Raw genomic sequence first — 23,187 nt, 5'->3', positions numbered from 1 at the left:
ATAGTAAAATCATAATCAAAAACAGTGAAGAATTATGTACCTCACTTCCAAATCCCAGCATTTAATGTAGAATTTTCGAAAGCTTCCCATTTGAAACATTATTGATTCTCGAGTTATTGTCTGCCATTATAATGTGCTCAAATAAAATGAGAAATAGTTCTGCCATCACAAAACATTATTTGTAAATGTTTAAGATAATCCTTACTCACTTTGCAGTACTTAGTTTTTGGAAGCATCTGGGCTGCCAAATTATTGTAGCTTGTACCTCTGTGCCTCTGTGGAACAGTGGCATGTGTCAGACTCTTGATAAATGAGAGGGGTTGTTTACATAGCCATCAGTGAAAGTGAAGAAACTCAACCCAGCTAAACTGCTTCATGGCACAACTGAAGAAACTGCAGAAATCGCACCTTGTGCCTGGTAGCTTGGTTACGAACCTGAACCTTTGCTCTGGATACCCTTAGAATTACTTGCCATGAATACAATTATAATTAGTGATATCTTCTTGAAGAAGCAAACTGGTTTTTTTTTTTTTTTTAGTGTTAAAATGGTATCTACAGAGTAAGCTTTATCAGGGAATAAATTTAGAATGGAATTGAAAACTATGGTATATAAAACTCTGCATGTAGTATTTCTCTGGAGAGGCTGATGTTAGCACATATCAGGTGTATAGATTTCTACTGGAATGTGATTCTAAATTGCTGCAATGAATAAATTAAAACATTAAAATCTTCATAGTATTTTGTGAGTGCTATGAGATGGATGGATTAGTTTACCTGATCAACTCCTCCATATCAGTTCAACGACTTGAGTCAACTGTTCTAGTGCGTACACTTTTGAGATTTGGGTCTAATTTCCCAAAATTGGTGCTACTTTGAACAGTTGTTGATTGCCATTAGCACTATATAACTGCAAGAATATTCTTGCAATTGGAGAGCTCCCATTTCTCCATACATTTTGCTATTTCTAACGTGCATCCCAAAAGAAAAGCATTTTGGGTTAATTCAACCTTCATTTGCAACCTCAAGTTGTATTGCTTTCCAGGCCTGTAATCTGCTTCTGGTTTCTGGAATCTCATTTATGCCTCTGCTCAGCTGTCTATTTCATGTGCATGTGTTAATGCTCTACAGCTAGTTTGAAAGTAATCATCACAGAAGATCCATTCGTGTAGATTTTGCAGAAGACATTGCTTTGGACTGTGTGCACATGTTTATGTTATGAGTTTTCTGGTCCCAGTATTCTTTTTGTTATGGCAAGTGTTTGATGTGAAGTATGTTGTAAAACTGATCTTGCAATTTAAATTTTCTTTGTTCTCTCCTTAAAATTTAGGTTACCAAAATACTTACTGTGAATTTTTGTAGGCCTATAAATAAAACTGGCAAAAATAAGATCTTTTGAGGGCCAAAATTCCACTCACATTTACTGTTGCTGGATTTCTACAAGGATAGGAGACAGATGGTTGAGAAAAAATAAGCTAACTTTTGATTTCAAAATGGGTTCTTAGAAAATTGAGAAAGGGTTTTCCAGCATCTTTACTTTGAGTAATTTTATGTTATTTTTCATGGACATGCAAGCTCCGTGAGACAATCTCAGATATAATTTTGTGGAATGATTAATCATCTTTCATGGATATTTGCCATGTAGGCTGTGGATCTCTTCCACGGTAGAAGTTTTGGGGACCATAGGTCACGGACCACTGGGGTGCGCCACTGAAGGGGAATGAAGCTCCTAAAATTTGTAGGTACTTGTGGTTAAAAAGGAACAACAGAAGTGAATCAGCAGTCCTGACTCCAGTGTCAGTGCAGCTGATGGTGTGTCCAAGGTCCAGGTTTGATTCTGGGTATCTTTATACAGTTAAGATTTCTGTGCCATGGAGCTAATTTGCTTGTTTACTATGAAAATGAGATATCATCTGCAGTTTGTTCTTCTAAACCTCTCTGGGAATAGGTCAGAGGTCTTTGGGTGTCTCTGGAGGTCTTGATCCCTCCTTACTGGATTGACCTTAGGTAGACAGTCCATGCCTGCTTCTTGTCCTCATTCCTTTGCTTATGCTCATTTTCAGGAGCCAGAACAAAGACCTTTGTCCAAGAAGAATTCTGGCTTATGGTGGTCTGTATGGCCACCCTTTCCTGCCACATCCTGTTCCTTCTCATGGCATGTTCTCACTAACAAATCTTGGTTGACTCCACTGCTATCCTCCATTGGTGTTTGAGACATATTAGGCCCCTTATCTTCTAGGCTTCTGTAACCCACAGGTTCAAACTTTGGGACTTGTAGTGTGTACCACTTTGGTTATTCCAATTTTTCTTTTGGCTTCTTTTCTTTTAGGAGCTGTAGCACTGAAAAATCTGGAAATAAAAGAAAATGCACTGGTAAGCTTGTGAAAGTAACAGTAATACTTGCAAAAATTATTCCTGAGCTATGTTATATGTGTTTAATGGGTTTAATGTTCATTTTTTGGTTCTTATTTTAGAACACACTTTCTTTTAAGTGGAAGCTCACTGATTTCTTTCTCTGCTCATATATATATTATCTGATAAATTTGAAATTAAATTTAAAGGGGAAAGTATGCATTTTTCATCCCCCTAGGAGAGCTCTCAGCAATTGCTAGAAGAATGTGCTTAGGTCAATGTGCTTTTAGTAATACTGAAAGACCTTTTTTTTCGTGTAGCTCATGAAGCTAGGACTATGTTTTTGTGAATGTATTTAGCCTAACATAGCATAACAGTCTAAACTGGTAACCAAATGCTTGCTTAACCATTTTACTGATTTTTTTTTTCTTATGAGGTTAGTTTGTTAAGGTTTTCATGATAACTTTTCCTGCATTGAAACATTTCACAAGTTGCTGAATTGAGCTTAAATTTTCTAAACATCTTTCTTTCAGAGTCAGTTGGATGTGCCATTTAAAGTTAAAGCAGGACATATTAGTAAGTTATATTTTATCTTATACACATGCAGGAGTTTCTAAAAGTACTACCTTTCCTTGCAAGTGACTTTAGGCATCCCAAGCAAGTGATTTCCATACTTTGTATACTTTGTACACTCTGAAGTTATCTCTTCTGAAAAGAAACTCTTTTGAGTTTTCAAAAAAGTGTACTGGAGTCTTGTTTAATCACCTCAATATTAATGAGGAAATACCCAGCACAGCAAATATGAGCAATTGGGCAGGATTGGATCTCATTCCTTGCCTTAATAAGACTCCACAACTGATTTTTACCTTTCACATGCCTTTTCATCTCCTTCCTTCCTTGTTTTTGCTAAAATAAAAAGTTTTCTTGTTGCGAGTTGATTGTTTTATAAAAGTGGTTTCTTAAAGTAACGTAAGTTTAAAGCCATTGTGCTTCCTTTAAATTGACCCTGGAATAATGTGTTTTCTGTGATTGATTTAGTATTTTATTAAAATTTGCACTTGGGAGGGCACTATAACCTCATGCTCCCTGTGTTCACAAAACCTAGTATTTATGACTGATAATGTATAAGCTGCCCATATGCTTTTCTTGTTTCTGAGGGTGCTGCAGTGGATTGTCAAGGAGGGAGACACTGCTGTTAAGAAGTAGGAATGTAGTTTAAGGAAATAAGGAAAGACTGTAGATTTGATAGTTCTGCTTGTGGAATAACTTCTCATGTTGTTTATATATTGTGTAAGAAAATAAAATCCAACTGAGGAATCTTTTGCCTCAGGTTCATTGGGGTATTTTCTCTCCAGTATAATAACTGTTAAGAGATTTTATATTTAATATTAATTATTTTTTAATTTCTTTTCCAGTCAACTATTTAATTGTCTATTTTGACCTTTTGTATTTGTAGGTCAACTTAACCTACAGATTCCATGGCAAAACCTTTATACTCAACCTGTTGAGGCAGTCCTTGATGGAGTTTATTTGCTTATTGTGCCCACAGCCAGTAAGTTAATTTATAGGAAGAAGTGACTATAGATTGGTGGGATTTCAGAATTATCTGGAATGGGTTGATACTGTTTTGATGAGCTTTATTCTTAGTAGATACTTTTAGCAATTACAGTTAAATAATGGAATGGAAGTCTTTCAGTAATTTAGGTTTCATCACCTATTTTTTTTGCTATGCAGCTGTTATATGTGACTTTTACAAAAATGTAAAAATTACAGCTTTTGAAACAGTATCTTTAAAAACAATATACAAGGCTTTTCGGTATTATACATTTTTACATTATGTGTTTAGGCATAAAATATGATGCTGAAAAAGAAGCCAGGCAGCTCTTGGAAGCAAGACAAAGGGAACTGCAGAGAATAGAAGAAGCAAAGCAGAAGATAGCTGACAAAGGTAAGACTGGGAAAAGCTAATGGAAATGATGCTGCTTCTTTCTTTACTTGAATCCAGAAAGTATGTCTATGTATTCTAGATTCTTGTTTTTTCCTTGTTACTTAAAAACCTATTAGTTATGGTTTTTTAGGTGTAATTGCCATCAGTATTGCAGAACCAGCATTCTGAAAATAAAAAGGTTTGAGTGTTGATGTGGTCTGATATAAATTGTGCTTTTGTATCGTATGTCACCTGACATTTTCTTTCCTCTTTTATGAGAAGCAGTTTATTTCCAGTATCAAAGCATTTTTACTGATACGGCTTTTTAAAGGTTTGCTTCAATCTGTTCTTCATGCAAATTTGCTCACCTAGAGTATTGGTGGGTGCTGATCATACTTTTGAATTACCTGATTCTTCACTCTGCAGGTGTTAAAGCTAGGAAACCTACTAATCTGAGGTTGTTAATGTTGTAGATTATACAGAGTAAACATGTGTCTATATAAATGGAGTACAATGTTATGGAAAATTCAAACACTTATCATGCTATATTTATTGTGTTATTGTTTTGTCTAATTAAAAAAGATACTGAAATGTAAACAAAATGTTAAATTGTTTTTCTTTAACATAGATAAAGTAAAAGAAGAGAAACAAGACACTTTTGTAGAAAAGCTAGTAACTCAGGTCATCAAAAATCTTCAGCTGAAGATTTCTAATATCCATATTCGCTATGAAGATGATGTAAGTACTTTTGTTTATCTTAGCGTAAGGGGTTGTGCACTGTAACATGAAATTGGGAACTTGTCTGATTTCTTCTAGTTCCTTTTCATGTTGAGAGAATACCAGTAAAGTTGTGGAATTTTAATAGTTTGATTAGAAAGAAACAAACATATGCTTATGGAATATTAATTAATTTGTTGTCTTTTCCTGTTTTTTTAGATCACAAATCGTGACAACCCCTTGTCATTTGGGATTTCACTTCAGAATCTAAGTTTGCAGGTAATTTTATATCTTACCTTTTATCTGACAAACATGTTAATTTCTACAAATAGATGAAATATTTTTGTGTGTTGGGCTTTATGGTAACATACTGTCTAATGGAAAATGCACCTATAATCATCAGTAGTGCAAGATGGTAACTACTTGGTTTATCAAATTCAGCATAAGTACTGTGGTGGGTCTGCCATTAAAGATAAAATGCTAGCATTAAAGTAGATCTCTAGGAGGAAATTGTTATTTGCCTGCTGTTTTTTGTGGTTTCCAATACACTTTGCTGGATTTGGGATGTTCATTCTGCATATTTTACTGAAACTGACTTGAGCTCCAAGAAAGGAAGTTACTGCCTGATAACAGGGAGTGTTGGGAAAGGAAAAAAACGGAAAAAGAAAAAAAAAAAGACATATTTTTCTCAACTGGAGGTAATTTTTTTTTGTCTGTGGGCTGCACTTTAAGGTGCTAAGAGTAGTAATCACAAGATGGTATGAATTTTTTTGTTTCTGGAAGACTGTGTAGCAGGAGCAGTATGTTGCTTGTGCTGAGTTGCTCTGATCTTAAGTAGTTTTTGCTGTCTAACTGCTAGTCTTAAAATATGCCTTAAGTAAATGTTACTTTCTTGAATGAAATGGTGATTTTGTAAGGGTCTTCTTTAGGCTCAAACTAAAATTAATTGCTTCCAGATTTATAAAAGAATTCAGTCCCTTGTTTCTCTCTGTCCAAAAAACCTGTCTAAAAATATTATTGGTGTAAAGGAAAACAGTTTGCAATACTGAAAACAGAATCTTAAAGTATCTTTGTTTCTTGTGTGCAGCCTATCAGTGTACATACATGTACCTATTTTTGGGGGAATTAGCCTTTTCAAGTTTTTGTTTAAATTAATGGATTAATCATCTTAAATCAGAAGATTGTATTACATTATTTTCCATGGTATTTAGTAATGATGATGCTACTTTCTTTTTCTGTACTTATAACATGTTGGTGAATTATAGATATTGGAGTATTTTTGTTTAATTCTCATTTCAGACCTCAGATAAGAATTGGAATCCATGTTTACATGATGAAACTGCCAAGTTGTTCCACAAGGTACAGTATAGACTGTATGCTAAAGAAAGAATTGCTAATAAAACAAGCTGCATTAGAGTTTCAGAAATTAAGATCAAGAAAACATGTAACTGTGTAGACTTATTGTAAAAGTAACATTCTGAATATTTTTATTCATCCAGACTTAGTGAAATCCAAATTATTAATCTAAAATTTTTAGATACCAATACATATGTTCTGTTGTGTTTCCAGCTTGTGCGACTGGATAACCTTTTTGCTTATTGGAATGTGAAATCAGAGATGTTCTACCATGGTGGTTGGGATGAATCATTGGTAAGATAGTGTATCTTGTCTTCTAGTTGAAACTGGGAAGCAGAGAACACGCTTCACATTCAGGCCTGCTTCTTTTTATGTCAATGTCCTGGGGAATTCTCTGTAACTAAAAGCATTTTAAGGAAAAAACAGTATACCTTAAGTCTTTCATGTGATAGAAGTATAATCCTCATCTGAGAAAGTTAAAAAAAGCCAGTCTTCTGTAAATATCTGAATTTAGACAATTGATGGTCATCTTACCACTATTGGGTGTTATTTTATTAGATAAATATAGACGCATCATTCTGTTTAAAACATAGATGAGTATTTTGAATTTTGCTTTGGGTCAGAGGGATTATCTGAGAACTGTTTAAAAATGTTAACACTTTGTATTTTAAAAAATTTATGTGGAAATAGAAATGCAACTTCCTGTTCACTTCACTGTGTGTGTAGGTTAACTTAAAACAGGGAGTTGCCAGCCACAACATGATTCCAGACGGTTATGATTTTGGTAAGTGTTAATTGTAATACTAATTTTTAATTGTATTTTTTACTGCATCTCCGAGGTTGTCACTTTGGCTGTTACTCAAAAATCTTACTAAGGAGTGCCATTTAAGCCTGGAAGAGTAATTGTTTTCTGACAGTGAATACAGTATTGTATAGTGATATTAAAAAAGCCTTTATAACAGTGAGTCTTGAGTCATGTATCATTCTAATGGAATGTAGTAACATTAGAATAGTAATTAGAATAGATTCTCATTGTTAACATCCGTTGATTAATTCCTTTATTTAAGAAGTTTAGCAGTAACATACACACTGTGTAAGTTTGGTGAATTCACAGTAGCTTGAGTATGTTTTTGAGGTCACCTGCTTTATGCAAAGTATCTTTTTTTCCATGAGAGGTGGAAAAAGTAATCACACAACTTTGAAACATTAATTTCCTTTTTTTTTTAGTGGGACTATTGCAAGTTAGATTGTTTGAGTATTACTTATGTAAGTCTGAAAATCACATTGGATTACTCAAACATGGTGATATTTTGCTTTCCACTGTACGGAAAATACATGTTTTTTGTTTATGATGTCCATCTGTGACTGCTTAGAAACTGTTCACAAGTCTGAATGGCCTTGGAAGTGGCTTGTTCTCCAGCAGGAAAGTCCTCAGTTCACTATAGCCAGGGTTAGAAAAGGCACTGTCATTTTTATGCTGCTACCTTCCCCTAAAAGTCTCTATGTTGACTGACAGAGAACTATCTAGTAATTTCTTCTGATTCCTTAGCCATCTCTTTTAGTTGCTGGATTTGATTATTGTTGCAAGAAAACTAATGTTAAACATTATAAATTGCTAAAGTCTTTATGCAGTAAGTTCAAAATAGGTTTATGTAAAGATTAGGATTCAAGATTTACACTCTTAAAATTCAGCAGTGCCATCAGAAATGCTGACCATGCTTGTTTACTGTGGTAGATGAAAATTTGGTCCTGTTTGATGCAAGTCTTTGGAAGTCTAAAACTTTGATAGGAAAGTAATAAGCATGAAGTCTAATTTTATACTTCATGTAAATAGAAACATTATACTTATGTATAAGAACCATAAAAAAGAGGAATTTAGGAAGCTAAATAGAGGGAGAAAATTAATTGAAATGCTACCATATAGAGGTGTAGCTAAAAGTTTCATGGTTTCTTGTAAAAATGCATGTTTCCACTAGTATGAACCTTTCAGATAATTTGGAATATTTGATACGTAGGTAATATATCAGTATTTTTGTTGAGATGAAAGAAACAATATTTGAAAAAAATATGATTTACATGAACTCAGATAATATAAGAATTCTTAGTGTTGCTTAATTGCTGAAACAGATGTAAATATTGAACTAAACATGGCTTCAAAAGCCTGATATTGCCAAACTATGGAACAGATAAAATATTTCTGCTCTGAATGTTTTTTCTTGTAATATTGATTTTGTTCCATGCTTACTTGGGCTTGGAATTAGAAACATGGAATGTTTGGTTTTAACCATTGTTGTGAGTATAATTTATTGAAGAGTAAAGCATTTGTAACAGCAACAATAACAAAAAAATCTTAAGGAATCACAGTTCCTATAATGAAATAAATGCTATATCTGAAACTGTCTTGTACTATAGTATCTTGTATCATAGCCAAAAAAGATTCCATTTGTTACAAATGTAGACTATTTATTGAAACATCTGCATGTAATTCAGTGTACAGGAAAGTTAGTGGTGGTGTTCTGCAAAAATTTGTTTTGTAAATGTTGACAGAGTGAAACTGAAAATTGAGTATAGATTGTATTCTAAGTTGTGCTGGTGCAGTTCATGTTTTTCAAATCTAGCATTCTAAAACTAATAGTCTGGCATAATTTAAGATAAATATATATATAATTTACTGCAGTCTTAAATAATTCAATTACATTTTTTATATCAACTTGTATTTTTTAGTATTCCGCCCAATTTCAGCTAAAGCCAAGCTCCTTATGAATCCTCGATCTGATGTTGACTTTTCATCACCGAAAATAGATCTAGATGTAAACTTACAGGATATAACTGTTGAATTCAATAAGCCACAGGTACCAACTGTTTTTCTGAAATTATATGTAATGTAGTAAAAAAGTTAGTTTGCAGAATAAGGAAGGCAGTCTGAAATTTTATAGTGTACATATAGAATCTAGTAACTCAGTCTTGTTTTTTTTGTAACTGATTTTCTGTTCAAAGAGAAGCTTGATACCTGTTGTTCTCAGAAAGATAATAATACTGTTTGAATTTGTTTGCCCAGTACTTCAGTGTTATGGAGCTTCTTGAGTCTGTTGATATGATGACTCGAAATCTGCCATATAGGAAGTACAGACCTGATATTCCAGTGCACAGCAACCCCAGGAGATGGTAGGCAAACTTTGACTTTAAAAATAATTTGTTGGTTATTAACTTGAAATAATTACCAAGGAATTTCTTCTTACTTAAGAAGGTTAGAACTCATTTCCTTCTGAAAGGAAGTATTCTCTTTTGTTTTTATTATTTTTTTAAGCTGAGGACCTCAAAGCAAAGCAAAGCTATGGACACAGTATTTGAAAATCTTAAACTCTTAAAGACCATTATCAGGAGCTTAAGTCTGATAGTATTTTTGTATCATAAATTTGTTTAAGTGAAAGCCCCTGTTATATGTTAGGTAGTTCTACAAGAATATAGTTATTACCTAAAAACAGGCAAACCTTTGCAGTACGGATGGCAAGGGTTTGATTTATTTTCAGAAGATTCCTTGCAAATATATTTGTATTAGTCTAACATGTGCATGCATAGATTTGTGGATACTTTCAAACACCTTTGAACCAGCAATCTGTCAACTTTTTGTGGAGGGGTAAGAGGAAAATTCTTAGGTTTCTCAGCTGATCAGAAGTGTGCTATTAGTCAGGGGAGTTTACTCTTGGCAACTTGAATTTGTGAGAGTCTGCAAAGCCTTAATATACCAAAAGAAAGATAAGCTATATGTTTTTCTTTGCTTTTAGGTGGAAATATGCTATTGATGGCATCCTTGGAGTAAATGTTCAACCTAAGCTCCAAATGTGGTCATGGGAACATATTTCACATCATAGGAAGCAAGTGAAGAACTATAAAGATTTGTATAAAACAAAGATAACATCAAAAAAACCTAATGAAGAAATCTTAAAATTGTTGGAGGTTAGTAATTTTCTGTTGAAGGCTTAAATATTGCTCATCTTGATACTTGTTCGAACTTCAGTGTTAAAATGTTCCTAAATAATTTCTAAGTTATAATAAAATTTTCATTGGCCATACTTGCATCTTTGTCACTACCTTTCTTTGTAAGTAGTATTAATGAATACATGAAGTAAATCTTTAAATTAGGAACTGCAAGAAAAAACAGCTTTAGCTGTTTTTTAAGTTTTCAGATTGAGCGAATTAACTTGGATTGCATGAATTGAATTGCTTGCTGTTGTTTCCTGTAAAACTGAGGTGTGGTATGTAACAGTTGTTGAATTGTCAAAAATAATTTTTCATCTCTCTTCTAGGAATTTGAAAAATCCTTGGATATTTTTAATATCACTTTAGCAAGGCAACAAGCAGAAGTTGAGGTAAAAGTGCATCATTTCAATGTTATGAATAACTGAAACATGAAGTTGTGGAGATTTTAGGCAGATGCCTTTTAGCTATGGTGATTGAATTGTGTATCATACAGTCATTCAATTTTCCTTGTTAATGGCTTTTTATTATAAGGCATAGTTTTTCATCTTTAATAAAACAAAAATTAGATAACACCATATACTCTTTCTTCAAAATGATTGATCTGGAATCACTCTTTCTACTTCTGTTGGGAAAGATCTGCTGTGGAAAATGTGGCCAACGGATGACTGAAGTTAAATTGGAAATGTTACACCCAAAGCTGTCACTCCCCACAACAGCCTAGGCTATTAGTTTATTCCTTTTCTTCATGATACTGTGTTATATTGAGTGATCAGCTGTAGTATGTTGGCTCTTTGAAAAGAGATGCAGTATTTCTGTTTGCAAATGTTACTCTGAGTACAGCAAATGCAGAATACATTTAAGTAAATTAGTGCAATTAGGCAAGATAATGTGACTTGAGTAGTTAGCTTGATTTTTTAGCCTTGGTTTTCCTAGGCTAATGTACTGCTTAGTTTTACATATAGTATCTGAACACCTTTCTAGAACATTGAAGTGAAATATTTGTAGTTTTTCTGAAATCTATGATCTTTCTCCATTAATAATTAAGGCACCTAAAAGTAAGCAGAATAAGAAGTATACAATCTGAAAGAATGCAGTGATAATTAATAAAACTTTATAAAGCTCAGTTACTACTTATGGCAGTGCTTGAAAGCAATTTCATTTTTACTTTTTTTGGTGTGTGAAGTATATTAAATATAGTATAAATGCAATTGCTCCAGTCAGAAATATTGTGCTTCTAACCCAAAACTGTGAAGAGTAATCTATAAATGTGATTTTTCCTTCTATTTGTCTGTATGTACACCCCCATTTGAATGCTTGTGTTACCATTATCCAGACTCTTAACAGAACCAGAAGAAATACTCAGGACTGTTCAGTTCCCCTTCAGTTTGTCCAAACTGGAGTGCTTTTCAAGGGTTGGGGGAAGGTTTGGTTTTGGTTTAGTTCTCTTTTTATTTTACAGTAGTCTTGTAGTGTATAGTATCTCTTGGTTTTTATCTTTTTCCTTTAACTTTCTGCAAGCTGATGGAAATTTAAAAATATTTCCTATCTAGTTTTGTTCTTCCTTCCCCCAGTGTGATTATGCTGCTTACAAAAGGTTATGTCATATTGCATTCCTTACTACCTTCCCTTCAAATCCTGAGTTTTAAGATACATTTCTGTAACACTTAGAAGTAGGTTGCAAGAAAAAGAATTTTCAGTTGTTTGGGCTTTAAGTCTTGCATTTGAAAAATGTTGGAAGCACATCTTGAAAGATGTGCTGGCTCATTATCTGAATATATTTCAAAGTATTGAAAATCGGGTCACAGTGATTCTAAGGTGTGTTCTGTCTCCATCTATCTGTCAAGACACATTTGTGTTGTTGTTATCAGGTCATACCTTTGAAAAAGGATTCCAATGACTTAGAAGGGACAAATCTACTACTACTTTGGTATCCTGACAGTTAGCCTTAGGTCTGCCGGGTCACCCACTAGATGTGGGTTGAGTAAAACCAGGCAAATGATCCTGCTGTTTGCGAAGCTTTTCTGTTTTTTAAAAGCATACCTAAGAGTTGAATTTTAAAGGCTTACCTTTATTTAGATCTTGAAATCAAGCTGCTCAGAAATTGTGTTTGTGATCACAGTGCTGATTTTCAGGCAACTTTGTAGCCAGAACTTTATATTCCAAACCTCAGACCATTTTTTGCTTTTTTTATAATATTTGAAGTACCAAATAGTAGCTTCAGTGAGCTAAGCATCAGGTCTCTGTATCAGCCTGAGAAATGTTATCTTTTCAGCCTAGGGCAGACTTTTAGCATTTACTTCAGTAAGAACACAGGATAGAGTAGTGGAATCATTAAGATTGGAAAAGACCTGGAAGATCACCAAGTTCAACTGTTAACAGAAAATTGCTAAGTCTACCAGTAAACCATGTTCCAGAGCACCACTCTACGTGCCTTTTAAACCCCTCCAGGGGTAATGATTAAGCCGCATCCCTGGGAAGCTTGTCACTTTGCTTGGCAACCCTTTCAATGAAGACACTTTTCCTAAAAGCCAATATAAACCTTCCCTAGTACAACTTAGGACTGTTTCTGCATATTCAGTTGCTTGTTACTTAAGAGACTGACCTATCTGGCTACACCCACCTTTCAAGTAGTTCTCTCTTTTAGTCAAAATAGTTGACCTTGCTAATTAGGTCTATGACTGTGTTGATTACTAAACCATTGTAAATGGAAGAGAGAGAAAGTTCAAGAGGATTATTCCGCAAATTTTTGTAGCTCCTGTACTGGACAGATTATTTTTCTTCACCTTTGCAGAAGTGGCTTCTGTCTGCAGTCCTTCTTTCCCTGGGTTCTGGTGCCTGCTTCTGCCTCAGACACGTGAAAGAGTCATAGCTTTAAACATTGCTTATTCTCCATGGCAGTTATCCTTTAGCACGAACCCCTCAGTATCCCAGAAATCTGTAGTTTCACAGGCTTAACCTCCTTATATCGAAGGCCTATCCATTTTTCTTTTGGGTCATTCACTTTGTAACTTCTGCTTGATGACATGGTAAGCTTTATAAGGAGGACTATTGAGTACTTTGTTCAAACTTTTTGTAGATTTGTGTTGTTAGGCTCACATTCTCCATCATCTCTCTGAGGTGAATCAATAATATAAATCTACAAGCCTTTACATTTTTGTGGTGAGTCCTGCCTTCCTTTGTCCAGTAGGTATGTAGATGTGACAAGTCCCTACAGAGTACAGATTTATAGTCAGCTGTTTGTTTCGTAATTGTGTTGCAGAGATATTTGGATTTTGAATGCTGAGAAGGGATTCTTATCTCACTTTCACTAGAGTATCTTTAAATTTAGGGCTTATCTGCAACTGATTGTTTATTTTTGGATTGTATTAGTCATGAAGAGTCACTGTAGTTCTGAGAGCAAACTTGTCTCTTGGACCACTTGATGTTTGTTTGCTCATCTCCATGGCAAACTTTCAGTGGTCAATTTTGGATGTAGTCTACACTTTCTGTGAGGACACAGTATTGGAATCATCACTGGCATCAGACAGGGCATCCTCTATTTGTGGAAGTAATGAGTGTGGGAGGAGGGAGGGCTTCCTTACTACTCTAACTATATGTATCACATGCAGGAATAGTTAGAGTAAATACTGTATTATGAGAGTAAATACTTTTTTTATTGCTTTTGGTATCCATCTTGAAAAAGAAAATATAGGGGTAATATAAAATTTGGCCTGTGATGGCCATTTAATTGCTTACATATGAATTTTAAATTATTTAAATTTCTTTAGAAATCCATTGCATATAATGTATATGGTGAAAGCTGGAGAGAAGTCTGCTATGTAAGGAGTGTTTATTGACCTTTTACATGCTCTGTTCTTTTGTAAAGATGGTTGTTACTATGCAAAATAAAATTGGTCCATAATGTACTGTGTACTTGAAAAAGTGACTAGAAGGGAAGCTAAATAAAAACATTTTGCCTTTTTAATGCTTGTCTAATGATGTTCTAATATGTTAGAGCTGCTCTGGGTCTATATTTTTCTTAGGAAAATGAATAAAAAAGCATGAAGAAATTTACTTACCTGAATATTTTTAAAATTTAAGGCAACTAAGGCTGGATTGAAAATCTACAGGCCAGGAGTAAAACAAGATGCTGAAAATTCTGGTGGCTGGTTTAGCTGGATATGGAGCTGGTCGGGTCAAAAAAATGATGAACAGAAACAAGAAGTAAAGGGTTCAAGTATGATAATTTACTGGTATTCTTTTTGTTAGTAGGAATCCATTAGAGTCCTAGGTACTAGCAGTGGAATTTGTTATCAAGTTATTCCTGTATGAATTTTCTCTTAGCCTTTTCTTTTGCTGATATAATTGTTAATTGCGAGTAATAGAGGTTGTACAATTGTACAACTCCTCCATAGTTCCTTCTGAACTTCAGTACAGTAGAAGTTAACAGAACATAAACTATTTTATTTGCATTCATTTAAAAATTTGTGTATTTCATGCAATTTATGTTTGATATGAGGCACCTAGTAAAGATTATGGAACATAGAAAGTAAATTTCCAAGGCTGCTTCTGTTTTTAGCCAGATAGGAAATAGAGTATGTAAGGACAAAATTATAAGTGCATTTTAAAGCATGCTTTAGATTTGCAAGATTTGGCTATAAACCCCAGGGTATTTTTTTCTACTAATTCAGGACAATAATGTTGACAATATCTACTATATATTGTAGAGCTACCAGGCACAGGAAAATGTATAACAGTATTTGCATTTTTCAGATACTTATACTCAGTTTAACTAACCTCTTGCAATGTGACAGGTCTTGAACAGCTGATGACACAGGAAGAGAAGGCTAAACTTTATGCAGCAATTGGATATAGTGAAACAGCTGTGGATCCAACCCTTCCAAAATCAGTGAGTCATAGCTGACTATACGGTAACAAACAGTAGCTCTGTCAACTAACAAAAATCCATAAAGATGATATGAAATCACTTTTAAATTACTTGAAGCTTTGTCTCTGTATTTGGATATTGTTCTAATACTGCATGCTGGTTTTCTGCATCCTTAGATTCAGTTTCAGTGTAGTGGCTACAAAGCTTTCTTTTGGATATCCTGAAATAGTAAAGAATAAATTTTTTCTTCCTCTAACAAGAATAAGATCATAGATGTGGTGTACTGTAGTTTAAATATTGAAATATATCCATATATTATCATACAATATTCAAAAGCTTTGTAAGAAAATGCACTAGGGAATCTTAATAAATGATCAGGAAGTGCACTATAATCTAAAATATGAGTGATAGTAGATGAGGTAGAATAAGTGATTATATTTTATGTAAGGAAAGAGATGATTCAGGGATTGTACTGGGAAAGAGTAACATTTTGAACTGTTTGGGAAGAGTCGGTTAAGTCCTTTTACTGTGAGATACCAGGGATGATATAATGAACTGATTTCTGCCTTTGCATCAGAGAGTCATTTTCATAAAATGTGGTGAAGATATAAAAGCCTCATATTTAGCCCTGCCTCTTTGTAGACTTTTACACCAGCTATGATACAAGCTATGCACGAAAGCAGTAGTTTCAAACTTAGTTGTAGCCTTCATCTCTTTCTACACTGTATCTAGAGGTATATTAATGTATTTTATATTCCTGTGTTGTTTTTCTGGCATATCTAGTATGAAGCCATGAAGTTCTCTGTGAACTTATTAAGCATGTCGATATCAATAAGAGAAAACCACCAAACTCCTAAGCTAATAGAATTTTCATTGGCTGACTTGAGTACAGTATTTACCCAACGACCAGGTGCACAAGCAATAAGGTGAGCTTTCTCTGTCAAACTGGTTTTGCCTCTCATGAAATGATGATGATGACTAGTAGGCATTTTAAGACTGTGTTATGGTATTTAAGTGTCATTTCTTGTGCAGTTTGGACTGAAATCATTCTGCGGCTAAGGGATGAATCATGGATATTCTTCCCATGATTGAATTCTCTGCATCTCCAGAGCTTTTTGTGCTAATATGGATATACTCCTTTTTTTTTTTTTTTCAGTTTGTCATTGTTGCATGCAAACAATCCAGTTACTAACTTGTTATTTGCTTTGAAAAGTGACCGTTAAGTTTCATTTTGAAACTTAACCTGAGCAAGGTGATCTTGCAACCACTTGTTTGTGAGCATTTAACATGACTGGAAAGTTCTTTTGTTCCCAGTTCACTTTGAGATTTGGGGAAGAAAGATGTAACTGATGATTTTTCCTTTGTTTTGTGCTCTCACAGTAAGTGGTGAAAAGCATCTACTGAAAAATTTCCATTTTATTTCAAATGTAATGACTTTAAAATTCTGGGAGAAGGTAACCCTCCTGTTTTAAACCTTATTCCCTCTACTTTGAGATGTATAAGTATAATATATATATATATGGTATTAAGATATTATTGATCTTGATTAGTTTTATGTATAATTTTTTCTAAGATTTTGCATCAGTGTTTTCTGTTGGTACTCTTGTGCATCTAAATGGCCCTGACAATGCTATTGTGCTAAAAAAAGGGGAAAAATACTACATTTTTTACAGTGAAATATTTTTCTTACAGTGTTGGGAGATAAAAAAATCTTCAACTGAGAGCTGTTACAGAGGTGGATAGCATCTTGGAAAAAAAAAGTCCAAGATCTAAAAAGTACCTCTTGGAGTAATTAGACTGCTTATCTTTGTTTCTTTCATTTCTCTGCACCAGAACCCTTTTCTCTCTTCTGTGTATCTGTTTCCCACTATAAATACACCATCTAATTCTTGAAGTCATAGTAGAGAATTGTCATTTGAATTCTACAACTTTGCAGAATCTCTTACCTGCCCTGACACCTGAACTCATGAAAAGTGTATGAAGGAAATAACTTGGATGCCCTTTTGTATTTAGACAGGGAAGCTAATAGACACAAAAGATAATGAAATGGAAAACAATTAACACATGGATGTATGTATTATATCGTTAGAATAAGTTATTTATAGTTAAGTTAGGGTAGAAGAAATGTGTTGTATTGCTTTGTGATTTGGGTTTTTTTCCATCTAATTTTTTATATTCTTACCATGTAGTTGTACTTAGCCAGATGGATATTGCATCTGAACAGTCTACTTACATTTTTTTTACAGGTTTGAAACAAAAATTACCTCTCTTGAAGTTACAGGAGTGTCTCAAGAGAAGTGTACACCCCGTCTCCTGTCTTCTCGAACAGTCTATTCAGATGACAGTACCTCACTTTTAAGCATAATGTTTGAGACTAACCCTTTGGATGAGAAAGCAGATCAGAGGATTAGAATAGAATCACAACCACTAGAAATAGTATATGATGCAGTAAGTAAATATTTGAATAAGCTATAAATCCTTAAAAATCCAACTTAATATAAATTTACCATGATTTTTTTTTTTTTAAACAGATGACAGTAAATAACTTAGTGGATTTCTTCAGACCTCCAAAAGATGTACATTTAGAGCAATTGACATCAGCAACTCTGATGAAACTTGAAGAATTCCGTGAAAAAACATCAACAGGCAAGTGCTGCATGCACTTCTGACATCACATTCAGACAAATTTTAGATTGTAGGAATGCTAAGAGTGTATCTTTCCCTATGGAGATGTGTGTGTCCAAATCATAGCTTTTTTTAACACAACACCTAAACAAGTTGAATTACTCAATCTTATGCAGTATGTTTATTCTAGGTATTGAATAGGCGTACAGCAATAAACATCTATGCTTGTATCTCTTTTAACTTAAACTATTTCTACTCATTTACAAAATATGCTCCAAAGCCATAGATAGTCTTTCAGTGTTACTCCATACAGAGTTAAAAGAGTTTGTTACATCTTCTGTTCGGTTCATCTGATACGTAGAAGGCCTTTGTTATTTATTACTCCTCAAATGCTGATTCTTAGCTCTTAGTCCTCTAAGTTAATCTCTGAATTATTTTCAGATTTCTTGTTTTTCAGGATATTATGCCTTTGCATAGGTGTTTTTGATTCTCTGACTTCCTTGATGAATATTGATTTTGATTTGGATTGACTCAGTTCAAGATATATAAACTGTATTTATCTGTTTTCCAGCTGCTCAGTTTTACAGCCATTACACTAGCTTTCATTTCATCCTGTTTATCTCTAGAGAACTTGTATTTTAAAGCATGAATGCAAATGCTGAATACTGTGAAGACTAACACTGAAATCTGTGGACTTAATTTGTTCCAATAAGGATGTCTGAGGCATCATAGATGTGTCCTGTCTCTTGTGGATGGGAGTGGATGCTGATGGGAGATTTCATGTATAAATTATTTTTAAAAGGAAAAAGAAACAAACAATGGATGTTTTCTTAAACATCTTACACTTTCTTAGCTTATTAATAATTAAATTGTAAATATAAAAAAATATGAATACTCAAATGATAAAGATTTAAAGAAAACTCAAGCAAAAAGTTTATTTAATTGATTGCTTCTATCAGGCTAGTACTGAGACGGGAATCAGTGGTATTTTTATTCCTTAGTTCTTCTTTGAGTGAACTATTTAATTAAGGTCTAATATCAGATTAACCAGAATTACATGGATCAGCTTGCTTGTCTTTTCTTTCAGAAATTCCTTGAGCAATATTGAGTATATTGACACAACAGTTGATTGTTGATTTCTGAGATAAAATTTTAAATTTGCTTAGATATAATATTCCTGGTTTTCTGCGCATTAGCACCAAATATAGTGGTGTTGATCATAATTAATATTTTGTGGAAATATGAAATCATGCTGTGTTTATTACAGTTTGAGCATATCATTACTGTAGAGGTATATCCAACACTGTTAGTACCCTCACAAGAATGCTGTGTTAAACCTTGTTCCAGTCACAAACGAAAAATTTGATGAGAGTATCTAAAAATATGTGGCACATTGCTTGTAAAATCTTGTCTGAGTCTTAGAGAATTGCCAGGGAAAAAAGATTTGATCTGCAGAATATTTCTATTGCAGAAGACTGGAGACTATGCTACTCTCAGAGGTAGAATAAGAAAAATGGGAACATATAAATGTAATTAATATGTCCAGACCTGCAGTCCTCAAGAATGACTTCTTAACACTTTTCTTCAAAACAATAGAAGGTAGCTGGAAAATATAGGGGAGCTGTGAACTGAAAAATTGGAGGAACCTGCTACACTGGAGTAGTTACGATTTTCAGCATTAAAATATACTACAACTGTTTGGTTTACCAGAGCTCAATTTATGGATTCCACTATATTTTCTTCCCAAATAAAAGAAACAAGAAAATATTTACTTGACCTTTCTACACACTCGAATTCAACTAGGCAGTGCAAACTGATAAGATCCTACTCTTATTATTATTCTGAGTTGTTGCATCTTGCAAATCCTGAAATGTAGTTGCCATCCAGTTCTTTAATGACTAGCCTGGCTCTCCTGTGACAGTGCAACCTTTGATAATATAACAGTTTTAATTGTCTTCTTAGCAGTGGATGTGTTCACTGTCATGTTATCTTCATAATTCATTATGTCTACTGCTGTGATCATCAGCTTGTTGTAAACTGTAAATATTTAATGAGTTGAGGCTGCTTCATAAGGCAGTTTCCAGAGGTAACTTGAAGCAATACCATTCACTCTTCAGCTGAGCAAAAAAGCAGAATTTGATCTCAAATCGTATGAATGTCTGATTTTCCCAACTAATTGCATGATTTTAAAACTTAATTTTGTAAGATCATATGTTTGCAAATCTTTGGTATCTCAAGATGGAGATGTTTGCCAGCAGAGTTAGTGTAAACTTGTATATCTCAGTATCAAAAAACACTCACAGTTCGACCAGTGGATTTGGATACTCCCAAGAAGAAATTCCAGAGCAATTAAATTTCTGAATCTATGGAACATAGTGGGTTAATTCATTAATTTCAAAGTTGCAGTTCACATTCCAGTTCCTCTCATTTAATCTCTGCTCAGTGGGAAACATTTTTGAGTTTGCATATGTCATGTTGTTTATACTTGTCAGTTAGCACTGTTTGCTATCATCATTTAATCTACTTGATTCTTCTTTAAAGAGTGTCTATAATGAATGGTTCAGAAAAAATATGAAGAGCATATGTACCTTAGTTAGCTAGCATACAGAGTTTGTTTAAAATTAGACCTGATTTTCCTTTTATTGCTTTCTTTTAATCCTATAGGTTCTGTGTGAATTACTTCTGTTTGTTTGTATTTAGTAATTGTATTATTTTTTCAGGTTTGTTGTATATTATTGAAACCCAGAAAGTTCTTGACCTCAAAATAAATCTCATGGCTTCATACATCATTGTCCCACAAAAAGGATTCTATGATCATACATCAAATTTGCTACTTCTGGATCTTGGTAGTTTTAAAGTATGTATTTATGTAATGCGGTAATTTACCAAAAATAATAATTCAGCTTTTTACCTGATTTAGTTTCTTGATTTGAGTTTTATGGTAATGAAGAGTACCACAGTACTTACTCTTACTCCTGCAAGAGTAAGAGTACCTCTTGCAGTTTATTTATTAGGTATTTATTTTAAAGTGCTTTCTAGTCAAGGCAAAAGTTACTGAACTCTTCTCAGTGGATTTGTTCAGTGCAAAAGAATTGCTAGAAAATACTCCTTTCCTAGTATGAAATGACTGTTGATACTTTGCCCTGTTATGTGGAAAATGTCTAGTAATTTTTTACATTGTCTTATAAAATAATGAACCTCTTTGTTACATGTTTAAATGCTATTCTTATTTTTCGTATTATTATTAATTATCCTTTAATCACTGAATTTACTTTAAAATGAGAAAAGTGAACATACTGGCAATATTCAACATAATTTGGATGAGATTAGAGGTATGTTTGAGATAATGATTTATCTTTTTGACTTTTCCGTTGCATGAGTATGTAGAATTCTAATTTATCACTATAAAAAAGAAATAGACTTTGAAATAAAATAGAAGAAACTTTGTCCATAGTATTAACAGTCTTCTTACTCACTGATGTACTTGTTCTTCAGGATAAATGATCTTAAATGTGTACAGGCAATTTACTTTTTACTTACTTGTGTTCTGGGTAAAATTGATTCTGCCAGTTACTATCTGTTTAGATTGCTGTCTGTGTTTTAGCAAAAATTGGTTTAAAATCCTAGAATCTTGCTAAACAGAGTTAGTTTTCTATGTAATTTCCACATAATTACTTTCTGAACATGTGATTTCAGTTTGAATTATAGAATTGTTTGGCTTGGAAGAGACCTTTAAAGGTCATTGAGTTTAACCTCCCTGCAATGAGCAGAGACGTCTTTAATTAGATCAGGTTCCTCAGCCACCTGTCCATCCTGACCTTGAATGTTCCCAGGGATGGGCATCTGCCTCCTCTCTGGGCAACTTGTGCCATGTCTTGCCACTCTCATTTTAAGAAAATTCCTTATATCTACTCTTAGTTTTAAAGTGTTACCCCTTGACTTGTCGGAACAAGTCCTGTTACCATCTTTCTTTTTGGCCTTTGAATACTGAAAGGCTACTGAAAAGTCTCCCTAGAGCCTTCTCTTCTTCAGGCTGAACAGCACCAACTCTCACTGCCTTTTTCTTAGAGGAGATGTGTTCTGTCTCTCTGATCATTTTTCTGGCCCTTCTGTGGACCTGGTCCCAGAGGTTGCAGTACTCCAGGTGATGAGCAGAGTAGAGGGTACAATCCCCTCCCTTGCCCTCCTGGCCACACTGCTTTGGGTGCAGCCCAGGATATGTTTGGCTTCCTGGGCTCTGAGTCCACATTGCGAGGTATCATCCAGGTTTTCATCCACCAGCACTCCAGGCCCTGCTCTATAGAGCAACTCTCAATCCCATTGTCAGCAGTCTATATTGATCACAGAACTACTGAATCACTTAGATTGGAAAAAGTCTTTAGGATCCTTAAGTCCAACCATTAACTCAGTACTGCCAAGTCACCACTGATTTATGTCCCTAAGTGCCATGTCTATATGGCTTCTAAATTCCTCTGAGTTCAGTGATTCAACCATGTCCCTAGGCAGCCTGTTCCAGTGCATGGTAACCCTTTCAATGAAGAAAATTTTCCTAATATCCATTCTAAACCATCCCTGGTACAACTTGAGGCTGTTTTTGCATGTTGAATTTCTTGTTTCTTGGGGTAAGAGGCTAACCCCTGAACTACATCCTCAAGAGCTACAAGCTCCTTTTGGGTAGTTTTAAGGTAAGTGTCTCACTCTGCCTCTTTTTCTCAAGACTAAAGAACTCCAGCTCCCTTGGCTACTCCTCACAGGACTTGTGTTCCAGATCCCTCCCCAGCTCTGTTGCCCTTCTCTGGACATCTTCCAGCACCCCAATGTCTTTGTTGCTGTGAGGAACTCCAAATATAGTATTCAAGCTGCAGCCTCACCAGTGCCAACTACAGGGGGACAATCCCTTCCCTTGTTCTGCTGGCCACACTATTGCTTTTGTCCACCTGGGCACTCACTGTCTCTCATTCAGATGGCTGTCAATTAGCTTGACCTGCTGCTCTCCTCCCTGAGCTATGTCACTAAACAGAGGGATTCTCTATTTGGGCACACTTCCCACAGGTGTGCTCACTGCTGCTGTCGTGTTGGCATGAGTCGGGCACATCTACAGCCTGGCATCTGGGTGGGCAGCATGTTCCCACCAGAGCTCAGATCAGGTACATCAGCCATGGTGGTACATGCTTTGGTAGTGGGCTGTTCCAGTCCCAGTGCAGGTCTGTGCAATAGGTCATGTTTAAAAAGAATGTGCCGAATTGCTTCAGAAAGTAGAATTAATGAAGAAACTTGCTCTGTAGATACTAAAAATTATGTGATGTGGTTGTAAATCCCAAGTTATTTCAGTGACAAATAATTTCATCAGCTCTTCTGAGTATTA

General features: G+C 34.5%; 1 protein-coding gene across 7 annotated transcripts in view; it reads left to right on the top strand.

Moving 5' to 3' along the window:
- Positions 1-23,187, top strand: part of VPS13A (vacuolar protein sorting 13 homolog A) — a 109,437-nt gene that overhangs the window by 5,718 nt on the left and 80,532 nt on the right. For 6 of the 7 annotated variants that reach the window (XM_021530522.4, XM_085566299.1, XM_085566300.1 and 3 more), the window contains exons 2-20: positions 2,327-2,370; positions 2,883-2,925; positions 3,806-3,901; positions 4,196-4,297; positions 4,905-5,014; positions 5,213-5,272; positions 6,293-6,352; positions 6,563-6,643; positions 7,076-7,133; positions 9,074-9,201; positions 9,408-9,514; positions 10,135-10,306; positions 10,657-10,719; positions 14,411-14,546; positions 15,124-15,218; positions 15,981-16,123; positions 17,444-17,645; positions 17,729-17,843; positions 20,543-20,679. In XM_021530522.4, coding sequence (XP_021386197.2) covers positions 2,327-2,370; positions 2,883-2,925; positions 3,806-3,901; positions 4,196-4,297; positions 4,905-5,014; positions 5,213-5,272; positions 6,293-6,352; positions 6,563-6,643; positions 7,076-7,133; positions 9,074-9,201; positions 9,408-9,514; positions 10,135-10,306; positions 10,657-10,719; positions 14,411-14,546; positions 15,124-15,218; positions 15,981-16,123; positions 17,444-17,645; positions 17,729-17,843; positions 20,543-20,679 — 1,952 coding nt within the window. Of the gene's footprint in view, positions 1-2,326; positions 2,371-2,882; positions 2,926-3,805; positions 3,902-4,195; positions 4,298-4,904; positions 5,015-5,212; positions 5,273-5,314; positions 5,692-6,292; positions 6,353-6,562; positions 6,644-7,075; positions 7,134-9,073; positions 9,202-9,407; positions 9,515-10,134; positions 10,307-10,656; positions 10,720-14,410; positions 14,547-15,123; positions 15,219-15,980; positions 16,124-17,443; positions 17,646-17,728; positions 17,844-20,542; positions 20,680-23,187 lie in introns of those variants that run through there. The other variant, XM_085566302.1, reaches the window with a different exon arrangement.

The sequence above is a fragment of the Lonchura striata genome, chromosome Z, assembly GCF_050655825.1.
Source record: "Lonchura striata isolate lonStrDom1 chromosome Z, ASM5065582v1, whole genome shotgun sequence".
Lineage (NCBI taxonomy): Eukaryota > Metazoa > Chordata > Aves > Passeriformes > Estrildidae > Lonchura > Lonchura striata.
This window is presented reverse-complemented; position numbering and strand designations above follow the sequence as displayed.